This window comes from Onychostoma macrolepis, chromosome 04 (assembly GCF_012432095.1).
Source record: "Onychostoma macrolepis isolate SWU-2019 chromosome 04, ASM1243209v1, whole genome shotgun sequence".
Classification (NCBI taxonomy): domain Eukaryota; kingdom Metazoa; phylum Chordata; class Actinopteri; order Cypriniformes; family Cyprinidae; genus Onychostoma; species Onychostoma macrolepis.
In genome coordinates this window covers 20,137,873-20,156,372 of record NC_081158.1, presented here as the reverse complement: position 1 = coordinate 20,156,372, position 18,500 = coordinate 20,137,873, and the positions used below count along the sequence as shown (strand labels likewise).

Here is an 18,500-nt window from a genome sequence, read left to right as displayed (position 1 = left end):
TTTTCAAAAATATTTCCAGCCTAATCCAATTCAGTTTGCATCTATTACATTAGTGGCACATGACATGACAAATGTATGATGGGATTATTTTTTAATTTAGAAATAAATTGAAATGTCACGTCTCATGAGTGGTATTCGGTGGCTATTTAACAGATTCTCAGTACAAATGTCACGTAGTTATGAATGTCTATACTAATGTCAAGTAATTATTTCTCATAGCCTACTATATAAAGAATGGCAGGGGTTAGTTGTCACACCTGCTCGTAATTCAGTGGTTTATTTTTGAAAGCCAATCAGTATAGCCACATACCTTAAAGACTTTGCACTGTTATTTACCCTGATCAAAGATACTGAACACTAAGATAATAAATTGACCCAATAATGAGGCTTGTTGTCAAAATGGAACCTTTTCAGAAACATTTAACCAAAAAGACAATGCCAAACCAAGTCTGTATAAATACAACCTTTGCTAGAGGAAGTAAAATTGTGATCTAAAACTTGAAAAGAAAGAACTCTGAGTTAGCCAAGTCCACAGTTCCACTGGAATGCTTTTGTGAGATCTAAAGGCATTTCCACTTAGACATTGACATTTACTCATGCTTTTAAGAATATATGCCTCAGCACAATAATTCCAAAATTTGGGCTCAGTGAGATTTTTTCAGCTAAATTATTACTTTTTTTTTTTTTTTAAAGAATGAAACCAAGTTTTATTCAGCAAGAATTCATTAAATTACAGCCCGTTTCCGCCACTGATTAAAAAAAAAAAAAAAAAGGTAGTTGTGACTTATCTCACAATTCTGACTTTTTCCTCACAATTCTGACTTGTTTGAGATAAGTAAGAATTGTGAGATGTCAGATTTGCGAGATATAAACTTGTAATTCTGACTTTCTTTTCAGAATTGCGTGATACAAACTCACAATTGTGAGAAATAAAGAATTGCGAGATTAAAAAATAAAATAAAATTCTCGCAATTGCGAGTTTATATCTTGCAATTCTGAAAAGAAAGTCAGAATTACAAGTTTATATCTCGCAAATCTGACTTATCCCACAATTCTTACTTATCTCAAACAAGTCAGAATTGTGAGGAAAAAAAGTCAGAATTGTGAGATAAGTCACAACTACCTTTTTTTTGTTTTTTAATCAGTTCTTGCAATTGCGAGTTTATATCTCACAATTGATCATTTTTTCTCAGAATTGTGAGATATAAACTCGCAATTGCGGGTTATAAAGTCCAATTTTGAGGGGGAAAAAGACCGATATGTTCTCAGAATTGTGAATTTATGTCTCAAAATTCTGACTTAACTTGCAGTTGCATCTTATAAAGTCACAATTTCGAGATATAAACTTGCAATTCTGAGAAAAAAGTCAGAATTGCGAGATTTATATATTAAATAAAATATCTATGTGCTTTTGAAATTTCTATTCTATTCTATTCTATTCTAAAAAAAATTCATGGTTTCCACAAAAAATATTAAGCAGCATAACTGTTTTCAACACTGATAATAGTAAGAAATGTTCGAGCACTAAATCTGCGTATTAGAATGACCTTAATATTAGACATTAGGATTGAAGGATTATGTGACATTGTAGTAATGAAGTAATGACCATTGCCATCAGAGAAATAAATTGCGTTTATCCACCTTATTTGCGGAATGAGGAAGTAAGCCTTTTTTTGTGAATGTGCGAGATTTTCAGTTCGTTAGCCGCTGTAGGGAAATAATGAGAAGAATAACAATGTGCAGTAAATGGTAAAAATGTTTGCAGTACAAACCAGTGTATGTGTGTTCATAATTAAAGGGATAGTTCACCCAAAAACCTTCATTCATCTTCAGAACACAAATTAAGATATTTTTGATGAAATCCAAGAGCTCTCTGACCCTGCCATAGACAGCAAGGACCCTTACACGATCAAGGCTCAGAAACGTAGCAAGGACATTGATAAAATAATCCATGTGACATCAGTTGTTCAACCACGAAGCTACGAGAATACTTTTTGTGTGCAAAGAAAACAAAAATGATGAATTTATTCAACTATTCGCCTCCTCCGCGTCACCCTTTAGCGCCATTTTGGAGAGTATCACATATGTAAACAACGTATGCTGTTCTGTGTCAGCAGCACCGTACGCGGATACGCTGTTTACGTTGTTTACGCTTTGATCTGAATGTAAACAAAGTATCTGCATACATACGTATGTGATACTCTCCAAAAAGGTGCTATAGGGTGATGTGGAGGAGACGAACTGTCGTTAATAGTCATTATTTTTGTTTTCTTTGCGCACAAAAAGTATTCTTGTAGCTTCGTAAAATTATCATTGAACCACTGATGTCACATGGATTATTTTACCGATCTCCTTGCTACTTTTCTGAGTCTTGATCGGGAAAGGGTCCTTGCTGCACTGTAAAAAAAAAAAAATCCGTAAAATTTACAGTAAAAAAACGGCAGCTGTGGTTGCCGGAATTCCACCGTAAAAAAATACGGTAGCAACATTTGAGGTTTTACGGTTTTAACTGAAATTTACAGTTAATTTACTGATATAATGTTAATATTACCAACCTATTGAAGTACTGAAATCTGTTTTGTACCTTTGTAATGCACTGATAACCACCAAATGCAGGTGGTGATGAGAAAGTCACATGATGAACCAAAGCCTATCACAAGCAGCTTTTAAATAATAACATGTATAGAAGGTGCACAGTGTCATTCACACAAACACTAAACACCATCATGGTGAGACAACAACATTAGATGTAACATACAACCCTAATAAACATAACTGATAAGAAAAAACTAAGAACAAACATATTATTTCAAAGAAAAAATTTCCAATTTGAAATGCAACGCAGGGAATTCTGGGAACATCAATTTACGGTTTTTCCCTGTAAATTTTACATTCTTCTTCACTTCCAAAAACGGTATTTCACCGTAAAATTGTCTGAAATGTCACTGTATATATATTAGGAGAACTTACCGTAAACTGTAAACAGGTTTTTACTGTAACATTTTTTTACAGTTTTTTACAGTGTGTCTATGGAGGGTCAGAAAGCTCTCAGGTTTCATCAAAAATATCTTAATTTGTGTTCCAAAGATGAACGAAGGTCTTACAGGTTTGGAACGACATGAGGGTGAGTAATTAATGACAGAATTATCATTTTTGGGTGAACTATCCATTTAAGATATACATTAAAATAATATGGTAAGACATCAGTTTACAATATCAAGAAGCAACACGAGCTGTTTTTTTTTTACAGCTAAAAATAGCTGGAAGCAGATGAGAGGGATTAAATTTACGCGCCCACTCTTACGGGAGAAATAAGGTGGATAGGCCTAAATAAACCCCAAAACATAAAACAGTAGGTAAATTGGTTCCTCAAGCGGCTTTGACTGCACCTGATCACCAGACACCATAATTCTCATGCACATATGACAAAGAACTGCATAAATATCATGTAGTGTTTTGCACAGTGACCCAAGTTCAGCTTGTGAAGTTTTTTTTTGCGTTTCTTTCAATAAACATGTAATTATGTCACCGCTACCCAGCGTACACTTCAGCATCTCCTTTCAGATAAAGACCCTTTAACCACAGGTTGCATAATCACACGGCTAATCGTGCAGCAGGAAATCGGTGTAGACCGGCAATTAAGTAAAACACAAAACACTTGCATTTTACTTTGAATACTTTACACCATGTCAAGGTTTTATTTGACAGTATTTCAGTAAATATCATACAGTAAACAAGAGCTCTGCAAAAGTAAGTATATATCCATTGAGTTGCATTTCATAAAAATAGCTCACTTACAGTTTTTGTGACTAGGTCATAGTACATAGTGTCATATTTATAGTTTTAAGCTGTACAGGATGAACCACGCTTTTCTTTCAGTTCTACACAGTGATACAGAGCCCCTTTTGGGCATTGCGTTGCCTCCATGGCTTTACTGATAAATCCTCTAATTTTAAATCATGTTATTTATCGGGTTTAATCATTTAGGTAATATCTCTTTAGCATTTGGCAAACTCAAGACAAAATCTATGGAAAAGCAGTGTGAAAGCACTGACACTATTCTCTCTTTAAACAAACAAACAACAAAGAAAAAGAAACCCTAGGGCCAGAAACACAGCCTGAACAAGTACATGAATGCAAATGCTGTTAACTACGCAAATGAATCAATTTTTTCTTGTTGTTGCGTTGCAAAATGTGTCAGAATGCACGTAACACATTGCATTCTTAATGTGGTATTAGCATAATTTAGCATCAGTGTTCTTTTCAAGGGTCAACTTTTGTAATGAAGCTAAAGTTTGAAGTTTTGACTAACAAATTTTCAAAGACAAAAGGGTTAATTGTCACTAGTAGCGATGTATAAAGTACAGCTAACACAAACCGAGCAGACTAACTTGAACCTGTTGCGAATCTATTTTTCGCCCTCACGCAAAATCCAGATTGCGTGTAGATTTCTATTGAAGTAAATGAATTTCACCCACAAAAATGAGCCAAACAACAGTTCGAGTGCACCTTTACAACACACTGTTCAATAGTAAAGACATTTGAAGGTAGTTCTGTCGCCCCCTTGAGTACGGAGGTTTGTTAGCGCTGTAGTAGCAAAAATAGATGCTAAGGGTGTACAATGAAATGCGCTAAAACTTGTTTCTGCATTTGCGTACTTGCATAAAGTATGTTTTTCTGGTCTTAAGATGCCTTGTTCCATTATTCATAAAACTTAAAAACTTACATACTTAAACCAAATTTCTAGAGATATCATAGCATTTGTAGTGATCCAACTCATTCATATGCACACACGATCTTTGCTGGTACTCTACAGAAAATACATTTGCTTTGACAATGTCATTGTCTGTCTGGAATTTCGAAGGATGTACCGCTCTGAATGTAATAGCCACAGAGGCACACTCATTTTTGGATTGCTTCAATTAATTTGTCTTTATCATGGAAATGTTAGCACTATCTTGTAATGACTAGATCATTGTCGGCTCTCCTTGTCATCTACAACAGTTGTCAAAGAGCGTCAGTGGAACCCGTCATCGCTTTATCTGTGGGAGATGAATATAATAGAGACGATATTATGACAATGGATAGAATGGATGAGGTCTTGTCTGGGGTCCTTTTCACAGGAACTTGAATTGACATGTATATATTAATTAAAGTGAACAAAATTATAAAAGTTGTGAATAATTGTACAACACTTTTGACAGTATTGCAGGAAGAATACACAATGAAGCACCACTGGGGTCTTGACATATTTGTTGTGTATTTTTTTTTAAAGTGAAGTGTATAATTTCTGTGCCACTATCAGTTATAAAATCAGTATAAACTCATGAACAATTAAGACACTCCCTCAAAATTATGCAATTGGTTGAGACCATATTGTTTTGTCAGACCAGAATTACAGTTGGACGCCACTAGTTCATTTCACCTTTGAGTGAAATGGTGTATTTATTACTGACAGTGACATTAATAGCAATTGAACTCATAAAAAAGTGAATTGTGAAAGAAATCACAGAATAATAATGTAATCCAAAGTCCAGATGTTAACGAAAAGTTTGGTCCATTACACCTTAACATTCTAGTTGGTTACATTAATTGGTTACATGATCAATAGCATCAATGTTTCCCAATCCATTCAATTCAATGCAGCAAAGAATCAAGCTAGAGTGATTACGTCCTGTTCACGCCAAGAATGATAACTATAATGATAACTAAGTTAGCATCCATATCAATGCACAATAACATTCTGTTTATTGTAATTGAACAATGCAGTTATGTCATCTGCTGCTTTAAATGCTAATTAAATTTTAAAGTGGTGGATTCTGATTCTGGCTGTCAGGGATTTTATTCATCAGCTGGAAAAAAAAAGTTCTAAAAGTGATTCTCTGCTTCATCGTTATATCATCACCCTACTCTCATAGAATTAGAATGATTATTACAACTTTATAGTTATCATCATTATCATCCTTGGTGTGAATGGGTCTTTAGCCACCTTGCCGTTCCTTATGAAAATTAACCTTGTTTTTATTATAGTAAAAGTGTAGTAACCATGGTTTTTTGGTATATATTTGTATAACCAAAGTTTTACTAAAAATATCATGGTTAAACTAAGGGTAGTGTAGCAAAACCATGGGTAATTTGTGGTTACCATGTTTTAACTATAGTAACCCTGTTTTTTTTTTTTTTGGTTTTGTCTGTCATAAAATCATGGATAATTTTCATAAGGAGTGTGGCACACAGATGTGTAACATGACACTTAAAGTTCAAACAATTTCAACTTTGACCTCATTTACTTGGGCCTTTTCAAAGCATAACCAAATAAATGTCAAAGAAATTCCATAAGCTGATACCTTTTAATTGGTTCTTTGTGTTTTCATTTAGCCTTCGATTAGCAAGCTAACATCTTAGCATACTAGCTAGTAGAGGCTGATAGACTGTGTCTATGTAGATAGATCTAAATACAGCACAAGATGGATAATGACATTCTGAGAAAAAACAGAATGGCATGACAATAGCATACATTACCTCTTTCATGTACTTTCAGAATTTGCTATTAGCAGGCTTGTTAAAATCACCCTTTTGTGAAGGGTGCAACGAGCACAACGTTTTCGCAACAAGCATGGCGCTTGTATGGAGCGGAGAGTTGAAGCCCTGACATGTGAACTAGAGACTTACCAACACATAACCTTTTGTATGGGGAATATGCTAATAAACATAGTTTCATAGCAGGATTTTGAGAATTCACTTATGCAATGAATATAATGGATGCACAGCATACTCTTTCCAGTACTGCATTTTATATGTATACATGTCTACTTAAAGACAAAGTGCTCAACAAACATTTGAAATCCTGTCAAAGATATCATTAATAAATATCTGCACTTCTTTTAGAAGACTCTCATCTCTATTTCTATGTACGAAAATAGCTTTGAATTTTATATTGATATATCTATACTGTGGACATAATCTGGTATCTCTAGACACCAGTCAGCATTCAGAGACACGGATGTAACGACATACTCATTCAGATCTGGCATTACTTTTGCACAGTTTCTACGGAACAAGTAGTCCAATGAATTTATAGCAGCCTACATTTTTCTTTGTCTTGATGTCATTGCCTAGGATTTAGAGCTCAAATAAAGCATCCAGTGGTCAGCATAAGGCAGGGGTGTCCACTCCTGCTCCTGGAGGGCCAATGTCCTGCAGAGTTTATCTCCAACCTGCCTCAACACACTTGCATGGATGTTTCTAGTAATCCTGAAGACCTTGATTAGCTGGTTCAGGTGTGTATAATTAGTATCGGAGCTACAGTAAGTGCTACAGGACAGTGGCCCTCTAGGAGCAAGATTGGACACCCCTGGCATAAGGCACTCTGCCCTAATCAAACCATTTCATCAAAACCATCTTGGACTCAAATTGCTTTGTTCGTGTACTCACGTAAAGGGAGAATAGTTTGAGAGTCAATAGAAGGTCAAAGCCCATCGGTTCCTTCAGAAATTGGGTACACACTGACAGTAATTTGCAGCAACTGGTAGTCATAAATCATCAATGAGAGTTTGCGATTTTGAGAGACACAACTTGAGGCTGCAACTACACACGTCAGTGTAGACAGTGAAGGTCATGTGATCTGTTTCCTGTTACAGTTCTGTATTGAAGTTGAGTAGGAACACCTATTTGCAACCACTCAAGTTTATATCGCTGTCAGTGGGAACGCACCTTAAAGTGGAGTAGGAATGAATTCTAGATTACACTCTTCTAACTTACACTGTGTATGATATCAGTACTCCAGTATGGGCTCACAATGGTGTGTAAAGACCATATTTACAATATGTCTCACATATATGTACTCATATAATATATCTATTTCTATATTCATTTTACCGACCCTTATACAGACATCTGCAGGTCAGTCTTTAAGGCAGAGTTCATAGTCGAGTGTCCGCTCATATAGGATCTTTTTAATCATATTCATTCTTCAAATACACAAAAACTGTATGTCAGGCAACTCCTTCAGTATTCTTCATTTTTTAATGAAAGTGTATAAAAATTGCTGTAGCCACCAGTGGTGGTTCAGACTCAGTAAGTGGTTCTCTATGCATGTACATCTGAGTCTTGAGTGCTTTTCCCCAACAGTTCAAACAAGTCTGGGAATCTTTTTGCACGCTACATGCATCACTCATTCTACCGTGGTTCCATTTTTGGAGTGAATGCTTCCAGTTCTTAAGGTGGTGGGTGTCATATCTGTTAAAATAACTTAGAATAAAATATAAATAAAAAATGCTCTGTCTAGAAATGCATGGAAAGCTCTTTAGTGAGGATTGTGGGAAGGTGGTACCTAGTCAATGTTAAAAACGATCTCTTTCAAGTAGAGCAAGCCTGTGAAAAGCAATCAAGAAGAGCCCAAGCCCAACCAGTCCCAAAACAAGGCGGATCATAGCCAAAGGTTGGTCCAAAATTTGGCCAAAAGTAGTCAAGGCCAAAAGTAAGGTCTAAACTTGGGCCTGAGATTGTGATGAGATGTTATCTGCTGATGGTGGAGGTGGCTGAGCGCAGGGTGTTGGGTAGCTTGTCCGAACCAGGGATCTTCCAGGGCCCTGGGGATACTGTGGCCTTCCTGCCTGATGCACTGCTGCTGGTCTTGGAGTTGTGGATGGGACGACTCTCTTGGTTCATTTGCCCTTTCTCTGGTTCCTTTGGTAGGGCTTTAAATGGCACCAGAGATCCTTGTTGGTTGTTGCTACCATCCAGGCACCCATTTCCCCCATTCATGTTGGTGTCAGTTGGAGAAGTTTTGGGCGAGTCTCGCTTTCGAGATGGTGTGTTGCTCCGCTCCCTCCTGCGCTCCTTGGACTTTGCCCGGCTGCCTTTGTGGGATTTGGGCTCTCCCGCAAGTTCATCAAGGTATTGTTGCTGACTCTTCCCTCCACTAGAGCGACGGTTGGTCCTGCTGCCCTCCCTCTGCTTGGTCCCACCCCCAACTCCACCTGCCAGGGCTGACCTCTTCCCCACAGTGGCCTGCTCCAGAGCCCTACTCTCTGGGCCTCTAGGACCCTGGGAACAGTCTGGACCTAGTGCTTCCAAGGACAATGTATGAGGTGGGTCGGTGGGTGGGTTCACATGAGAAGAAGCTGATGGATTAGATAAGCTGTCGAGGGGTGGTGCTACTTCCGACAGACTTGGGGAGGCTGTAGTGTGAGCATCCCAGGGGGCGGGACTATCTGCTGGGGAAACATGGAACAGTTACATCCAAACATTTAAACCAAAACAGAAAGAAGCACAATTGGAAACACACTAGAGCAGCGGTTCTCAATTCCAGTTCTCGTGATATCCTGTGATGTTCACTTCGCAGGGCACTTACGTTCGAATAGAACAAACGTCAGAAGCGATAAGAGATACACACAAAATGTGCAGAGTGGGGAGGAAATTGAAACTGAGGACTGGAATTGAGAACCGCTGCACTAGAGTAAGATTAGTGGAACCAAAGCTAATACTGGCAAAGAATTACTATCTCACAAACATGAACCACACACTCCCCAAACCAGTTCAGCGCAAACCCTACCCTGCAAGCTAATTTCATCTGTAAACTCAATTAGGCAGTCACCTCTCAAGAAAACTTCAAACTTAATGGATTCAGTTCAAATGGTAATGGATTCAGTGACAAACATTAATGCTATCTATCAAAATACCAATGCTAAAATGAGGCTAGGTTTAAATGATTACAGTAGGTTGGGGTTAGGGGTTAGTAATTCTTTCAATGTTGTGTAGGCAATCAGCAGTGTGAGTTACATGACCAATGAAATCCTTAGAATCGGTTGAGTGGTGGGATTTGCGCTGAACTTGTTGGGGAAACCAAAAAAAAAAAAAAAAAAAAATTAAATGTAATCACACAAACAATACTAACAAAAAAATATCACAAAGTACCGTGATATTACCATGGCTTTTTTTCTACAATGTACCATGCAAATAGTATGGGATCTGTGTTATGATAATTACACAAAGTATGTTTGGAGTATGTTGGAGTACCATGTAACTACAGAGCACCATGGTACTGTACCATGGTCCATTACCAACTGTGCATCATGGAAATGCCACAGTACTTTTCTTGTAAGGACACAAATGACTATATGATATTGTTTGCATATATACCAAAACAACCTCCATTTCTGACAAGAAATGGGATAGTTTTCAGCCATTAAGCTAGTTTCATGTGTGTCTACTGGATGTGGAATAATCAGGTTCTCCCATGGGCTTCTTATGCTATCCGCCCAACCTCCACACACACACACACACACACACACACGCACACACAGACATCACTTCACACCAATATGCTCATGTTGGAGTGACATCTCTGCACTTCCTCTCTTTAGACTCCCAATACACAATAGCATATCTTACCAACACACTCACAACCCAAACTGAAAGAGGGTCACCAACCTTAATATTCTCATTATACATCCCTAATCCTACCTGTCTCCTCGTATATCACAGGATACACTGAGGACTGCTCAGCTTTCTGCCAACCTACAAAGCACATATGCGCCCAGGCGGCCATTTTAATGTGCGCTAACAAGCAAATTGTCTGGGAATTCATTTCAACACAAGAAAACAAACACTTGTAACAGCATCTCTTTATCATTAAGCTTCAAATACAGGGAAATATGGCAAGTGTAAACAATTATGTATCATTGTGTCTCTGCGCTAGCTGTTTCTTTCTCTACTGGGGTAAATTTCTCTTGTTTATATGGCCCAAGTGTAGCAAAAATCACTGGCCTATAGAGGAAAAAGATGAATCCAAGCTCATAAAGGGTTTTCACTGTGAAATAGAAGACAGGTATGGAATATAAAACCGTAGAGGCTGACACAACCATCCCGTGATGACTATATTTCAACTAGGTTTCTGTGGTACCACTGAGATCTCAGTGGGATACTAAATGTATGAGAAGAGATGGCCAAGTGTGAGCGGAATTCAAAGGCAAGTGCGCATAGGGTTGTTTCAATGGCTGTTAGGAGCTCATAGGAGTTAAGTTTTCATCACAATGGAGAGTCAGTTACAAGAATGCTAAGAGTGTATGTGCGTCTAGGGGTAGATCTGCTGTTTCTCTTTCAATGTCTGAATTTTACTAGACATACCCTTACCAAAAAGTAGTATACTTCAAGTTTACTTTATTAAGTATACTTAAATAAAGTTCAAGTATATTTTTAAGTATACTTTAGTTAGTAAGTATAAAAATATCAGTGTACTAATAGTATACTAGTAAGTGTACTATTTCAATACTCCTTGGGACTAAATTAGCCCACTTTCTAGTATATAAAAGTATACTTTTAAGTATACTTTAAGTATAACAGCAGTAAATTTTGAGTACACAAGTAGTTTACATCAATATTTTTAGCTTGTACTGTAACTATACTAAAAGTGAATTTATAGGTATATTGATAGTTTAGTAATTAAATACTTGAAGCATTTTTAGTACACTTTGAAGCATAGTTTCAGTAAACTACTAGTTTACTAGTTTTATACTGCAAGTATACTCGTAAATTTTCTTTAAGTGAACTTTACATCATACTTTAAAGGGGTCATATGACGTTGCTAAAAATAACATTATTTTGTGCATTTGGTGTAATACAATGTGTTTATGCATTTTAAGGTTCAAAAAACACATTCTTTTCCACATACTGTACATTATTCTTCGCCTTTCTGAAACGTGTCGATTTTTACAAAGCTCATCGTTCTGAGAAGTGAGGCATGCTCTGATTGGCCAGCTATCCAGTGCGTTGTGATTGGCTGAATATCTCAAACATGAGACGGAAAGGTTTACGCCCCTTACCGTATTGTGATGCGCGATGACACAAACACAATAAAACCCATTATAAATGAGGCATTTGTTGCATCCAGTGGTGACAAAATTACTGATTATAATGACTTTTACTGTCTTTTTACATGTCGCGTTGCATCGCGCTGCGTAAACATTACCATGTCTGCATTTGTGATCAGAGAAACGACAAACAACAAGCATTACTCTACACTGCTCAAAACTCACGTTTGAATCCTCAGTGGCAAATTCTTTAAATGTGACCCTGAACCACAAAACCAGTCTTAAGTCGCTGGGGTATATTTGTAGCAATAGCCAAAAATACACTGTATGGGTCAAAATTATAGATTTTTCTTTTATGCCAAAAATCATTAGTATATTAAGTATAGATTATATTCCATGAAGATATTTTGTAAATTTACTACTGTAAATATATCAAAACGTCGTTTTTGATTAGTAATATGCATTGCTAAGAATTCATTTGGACAACTTTAAAGGCGATTTTCTCAATATTTTGTTTTTTTTGCACCCTCAGATTCCAGATTTTCAGATAGCTGTATCTCAGCCAAATATTGTCCTATCCTAACAAACCATACATCAACTGAAAGCTTATTTATTCAGCTTTCAGATGATGTATAAATCTCAATTTCAAAAAATTTACACTTAAGACTGGTTTTGTGGTCCAGGGTCAGAAATAAGAAAACATACTTAAAGGCTGTGAGTCAGAAGCGCCAAACTGTCCTTGCAAAGTTGGAATTGCCTCACTTTACAGAAACAGCCTTTGTGCTCAAGCTGGCAGGCTTCTCCCAGGTTCAGGAAATGGTCCTCCGTAAAATGCGCTTCACACACTCTAATATTTGGGATGAACTGTTCTGGAACAGTGTTGTAAATACAACTTAACCACTGATTTCTAGTTGTGTCCTCTTTTGGAAGCCCAAACTTTCACTTTCACAACGTCTTTGCAACTTCAGGGATCTGTTCTTATCTATGCATGAACAGCTTGTAACACTCCAAAGAGAAAGGAAAACTTGAAATCGCATCATATGACCCTTTTAAGTATACTACTATGTCCCTATTTAGGTATTAATTTGTATATATTTTGTTATATATAAAAGACTATGAATTAGATTCAGAATGATAATCAAAACGTAGATGGAGTTGATCAACACCCCAAAGCTTGACATTCATTTTTACCTCTTCGACATTTTATTCCATAACGTTACGGTCCGTATACCTTCGAATAATTCGTTTTTTAGTTTTTTTCTTTAAAACGGGAAAACAAATAAATCAGTGGTTTATTGCATATTTAAACCTTCTCTTTTTTCTTACATTTTTAATTTTATCTTCGTCACACTCCGTTCAAATGCATCAAATGAAAATTCAATAAAACCAAAATGAAAAATTAAGCTTTTTGATTCACAAATCCGTTTTGGTGTACCGGAAGTTCCCCGTCGCTTTGGGTCCAGGTCGTTTCAACTTTCTTTTTGTCATCTTATAATAAAATACTATATATTTAGGTATCACATGATCGATTTGAAGGTTTGGAAGGCTTTGCCGACTCTGCTGTATATGTATGAAATATGAATTCAAATAAATGTACAAAGTAAATATAGCTCTAACAAGTATATTTTTCTTGTCGTGCAGCTTCTCAATCTATATATAGGCTATACATAGAGCGATTGTATAATATATAGCTACAATCAGTGGCGCCTGCAGGTACCATGAGCACTCAGACTGACCTGAGATTTGCCCCGCAAACATTTCAGCAGTAAATTATAGGCCCGTCGTTTGTCCCGCATTTCTACACCGTAAAAAGTGATAAGTTGACTTAACTTAAAAAAATTGTGGAAACCCGTTGCCTTAAAATTTTTAAGTAAATGATAATTAAAAAAATAAGTCAAGTTCACTTAACTTTAAAAAAAAATAATAATTATGTACTTAATAATTTTAAGGCAACGGGTTTCCTAAATTTTTTTAAGTTAAGTCAACTTTCACTTTCTACAGTGTAGAAACAGAAAATCGTAGGCCTACTATATGCATTTTCATGAGATTGGATTAGACTACAACAATTCATTTGTAGCCTGTTTTACAAATGGGAATTTTAAAGCTGTTTTTAATGCATGTGCTGCATAGATTTAAAAAAAAGGCCAATGAATAATTCACATATCAGACAAAATTGCCTTGCAGCAAATCCTTAAAAATTATAGAACAAAGTTTTACATATTATATGGCATTATGTGTTATTTTTTAATTATATAATTAATAAAACGCAACTTATAATCGGGCCTGTTTTAGGCTTTTCCTTATTTTTATATTTTAGATGGTGATGAAAAAATGACTCACCATCTCTTCATTGGACGCGCCTTTAGAGAGAAATGCATCTTTACAGATTACATAATGAAAGTGTTTTTGTTTTCGATTTGAATTGTTTCGTTTTACAGTAGTAATTTAAAGCTTTCTATAGATATTTTTATCATGTCTGTGAGGCAATTAGTTGAGTTTTGGTTCAACATTGTGAAGCGCTCATGCTCAAAACTGAGACGGCAGCAAGCGCATCCTCTGTTTTCCTATTTATTTTATAAAAGTACATTTTGTTGATATTGTGAATGCACAGAAATGAATTTTTTTTTTTTTTAATTATTATGTACTTAATAATTTTAAGGCAACGGGTTTCCTCAATTTTTAAGTTAAGTCAACATTCACTTTTTACAGTGTTTACAGTTCCAAATGATTTATTACTCTTAAATTTATGAGCAACAATTACGGCGTATTTTAAGTTGTTTCTACTGTAAGAAAAAATGCAAGTGATCGAGCTGGAGCCTCCATGTCCTGTAAAGTGAGCTTCAGCTTCCACTCTCCACACAAACTGCTGTGCTGGATATGCGTCAGCGCACATTTATCTAGGTTAAACTTTAAACTAACATTGTGATGAACTGTTTTATATATATTTTATTTTAGGCAAGTCCTGATGATTTGAGAAGGCTAAATTGATCAAACCTTTCAACTCACTGCTGCCACTGCCATTACTTAAAAAAAAAACCTTACATTTAACGAACAAAAAAATGCTCCAAACGTTTTTCTAACTTTATAAAAAAAAATATATATATATATATATATAATCACCTTTCCATTACATTCAAAATGGACTAGTTTCTAGTTTAGCTGAAACAAGCTGTTTTGGGAGAAGGGGAAAACGGGCTCAGGTCAGACTCGGGCTGGTAATTCTGATAAGCTGCCACCACTTTGCCCACTCAAACGCTCCTCCTCACTGTGCATTAGGACGATATAGACAAACTGTCACGATACTCTGCTGGAAGAAGCACAAGGGAAACGTGGAGTACAATCAATAGTCGTTAATACACAGGAGTACCATATAATTGTAGCTATTTTGTTATCGAGAAAAATATTTATTTCATAATGTGATTTTCCCCCACTTTTGTATTTTATTTTATTTTTATTTTTTTACTTCAATTAAAGGTTAGATTTTATGAACATTTTTGACTTATTTTCACATCCTTCTTTGATCATATATACCAAGGGTATGAATAATTTTGAGTACAACTGTATATTTTATGATATTGTATATTCTATTCATTTGAAAAAAAAAAAAAACCTAACTAACTACAACAGAATTTAGAGAAATCTAATTATTTCTAGATACATTAATAAAAGAAACTTCATTGTAAGTTAATATTTTATAAAAACAATAATTATGCAAGCTAATGATGTAGTTGAGTAATTTTGCAGTAAATAGGTAAAGTATCCTCAAAAGCAACATACAATATGTATTGTATTATACAATCGCTCTATGTATAGCCTATATACAGATGGAGAAGCACACACAAGAAAAATATACTTGTTTGAGGTATAATTACTTTGTACATTTATTTTTAATTCATATTTAATACGATCCTGTGATCAGTACCTAAATATATAGTAAATATTATAAGATTACAAAAAGATAGCTGAAATGACCCGGACCCAAAGCGACGGGGAACTTCCGGTACACCAAAACAGATTTGTGAATCAAAAAGCTTAATTTTTCGTTTTGGTTTTATTGAATTTTCATTTGATGCATTTGAATGGAGTGTGACGAAGACAAAATTAAAAATGTGAGAATAACACCTGAAATTAGTTTATTATGCCCAGGAGAAGGTTTAAATATGCGATAAACCACTGATTTATTCGTTTTCCCGTTTTAAAGAAAAAAACAGAAAAACGAATTATCCGAAGGTACACGGACCCGTTACACAGTTTTGATGCTGTTTTATGTCTGATGATCATGTTAGATTACATGTGGAAGCATCTGTTGTTTCGGTTTCTACTTCACTTGTTTTTTTTTTTTTAAATTCTGTACAGATTATGTGTACTAGCGCCCCCTACCGTATAACAATGAAAACACGGATTCTAGGAGCACAAGTATAGCTCAAATTTAAATGTCATTTTAAGTAGATTTCTGTGAAGTACATAAAGCCCATTTATGAGAGGTACATAAAAAGTAGACTAATAGTACACTTTCCTATTTTTAGTTTAAAAGAAGTATACTAATAGCACACTTGAATAAACTTCTTTTTCGTAAGGGTATGCTTTCACTGTATGACTTGTTTGGAGTATACATAGACAATATATTGAATATTCAGAATATATACAATATTATTAGTTGGTGATATAAAATCGCAATGATTTTAATTCACTTTTTAATAGACAATTAAGTTTCCTAAAGACTACAGCGGTAGCCCAGTTTTGCTTGCAACTTAAATGTGAGAGCACTAATGCAGAGATAATTTAATAGGATCTCTGATTAAAACTTCATCAAAGTGGCAATAAACTTGGAAAATTTGATTCATTTATGTAAATAAGGTTGCTTGTTTGCTTCAAAGAATTAGTTTAATGATTAATTTGGGTCATTGCTCAAATATGTTCATGGAAATCCGTGCATAGCATTATGCATTGTTATAATATGGTTTAGTAAAAATACATACAGGTAAAGATGGGTTTATGGGTTTATTATTACTATGTATAATTATACTGCAAAACAAAATATATAGATAAAATATAAAAATAAAACATGACTTTTTTAGATAGGTTTGTATTTGTGGCAATGACCAATTAGTCAAAATGATGGTTTCACTGATTTAAAAAAATCATTTCACAGCAATACATAGCGTAAATATCTACAAAAGATGTATAATTTGTCCAAAAGACTAAAAAGTATATTTTTGTCTTTATCAGCCCCTCACAGAACATAAATGTTCTGACATATTTTTGTGCAAACTAACACATACTGTGATATGTGTCTGTGTTATAATAACCAGTATAGTCCTCCAATCAAGGTCTCTCTTTCTCTCTGAACCCTCTGTGACTGTGGTGAATGAATGAAGATTATTGTGCTTGTGTTATAGGTCCTCTGTTTGTATAATGTCTGCATACCAAAACTAAAACTAATAATATTATATTACGAAAAGACAGGTTACAGTACATGTGAGTTACATTCACTAACACATATTCAGATACAAAACACACAATGTACTGTATATATGCTATAATGCATAAATATATTTTATATACATATAAATTAAATAAACAAAATAAAGTAAATAATGTCAAAAAACCAATCCAAACCACAGCACTCCAAGAAAGAATGATGACTGGTGTGTTAGAACGCATGCACTCTGTTACAAACCGTGTCTTTAGGATGGCCCATTAGGAAGAAATAGGGGGAGCCATGGTTGTCACTTTTCATGCACATGGAGAGACTGGAAGGTACCATTCCTATAAGAGGCGAAGTAACAACCTAGACCAATCATTAGGGTTAGAACAGTAGCCACAGGCTAAGACAGTATTAAGATCAGTGCTGAGATAGTATTCAGAGAGGAAAATTGAGAACGGAAGTGAGAATTATTTACTGACAGCCATAAAATTGATGAAAGAGAAGAAGACTAGCTATATCTGCATTAATACAAAGAGCATGCTGTCACAGTCATGTTAAAGAAGTGTTGTGTTAGCAGGAAAATGTTTTTTCTCAATCACTTGGCTCAATTCTTGAATGAGATATTTTTTCTCTCAAAACAATAAGTTCATTGAACAGTTTGTTGATTTTACAACATTTGAATTACTTATTAATTAAACGTTGTACAAATTTTGGCATGTGTCCAAAAGAGTAAGTACAGTACAATAGTCTATAATTTGCAGAATAACTAAATGCATATGACTTGCTGATCAAAACTTATTAGTAAATTTTCAGTGAACTTGTCATGTTCCTCCCAACTAAAACATTCCATCATTGCTTGTTGGAGAAAGTGTTAACAGCAGTATGAACTGATGATTTTTTTTGGCATTTTATTATTTTTTAATATTAGAAAATGGTAGTTAGAATATGTGATGGACATTGGTTATGATCATCTTTGGTTTCTTCTTTGAAGGCATCTTGAGTAAAACAGTTCCATATTTAAAGAAACATACAAAAGGCCTGAACCAGAAGTGACACAACCTGTTTTGCAGAATACAGAAGTTTGTTGAGCATAACCTTTATTTTACTTACTCTTGATATCTGTATCCAGATAGCTCAATATGACACAATAAACTGATATTCTTGTATAATATAAGCAGTCGGTGTCAAAAAAAACAAAAAAACTTTCCAGGGGCTGATTGAAACATTTTGACCACTACTGCTCACATGATGACAAAAAA

At 35.2% G+C, this 18,500-nt stretch overlaps 1 protein-coding gene across 9 annotated transcripts in view; it reads right to left on the bottom strand.

Moving 5' to 3' along the window:
- Positions 1–3,683: 3,683 nt before the first annotated feature.
- magi2a (membrane associated guanylate kinase, WW and PDZ domain containing 2a) overlaps positions 3,684–18,500 on the bottom strand; it is a 220,629-nt gene continuing 205,812 nt past the window's right edge. For 3 of the 9 annotated variants that reach the window (XM_058773745.1, XM_058773748.1, XM_058773749.1), the window contains one exon: positions 3,684–9,218. In XM_058773745.1, the coding sequence (XP_058629728.1) occupies positions 8,518–9,218 (701 nt within the window). In that variant the 3' untranslated portion in view covers positions 3,684–8,517. Of the gene's footprint in view, positions 9,219–17,493; positions 17,605–18,500 lie in introns of all 9 variants that reach the window. The other 6 variants (XM_058773750.1, XM_058773752.1, XM_058773751.1 and 3 more) reach the window with 5 other exon arrangements.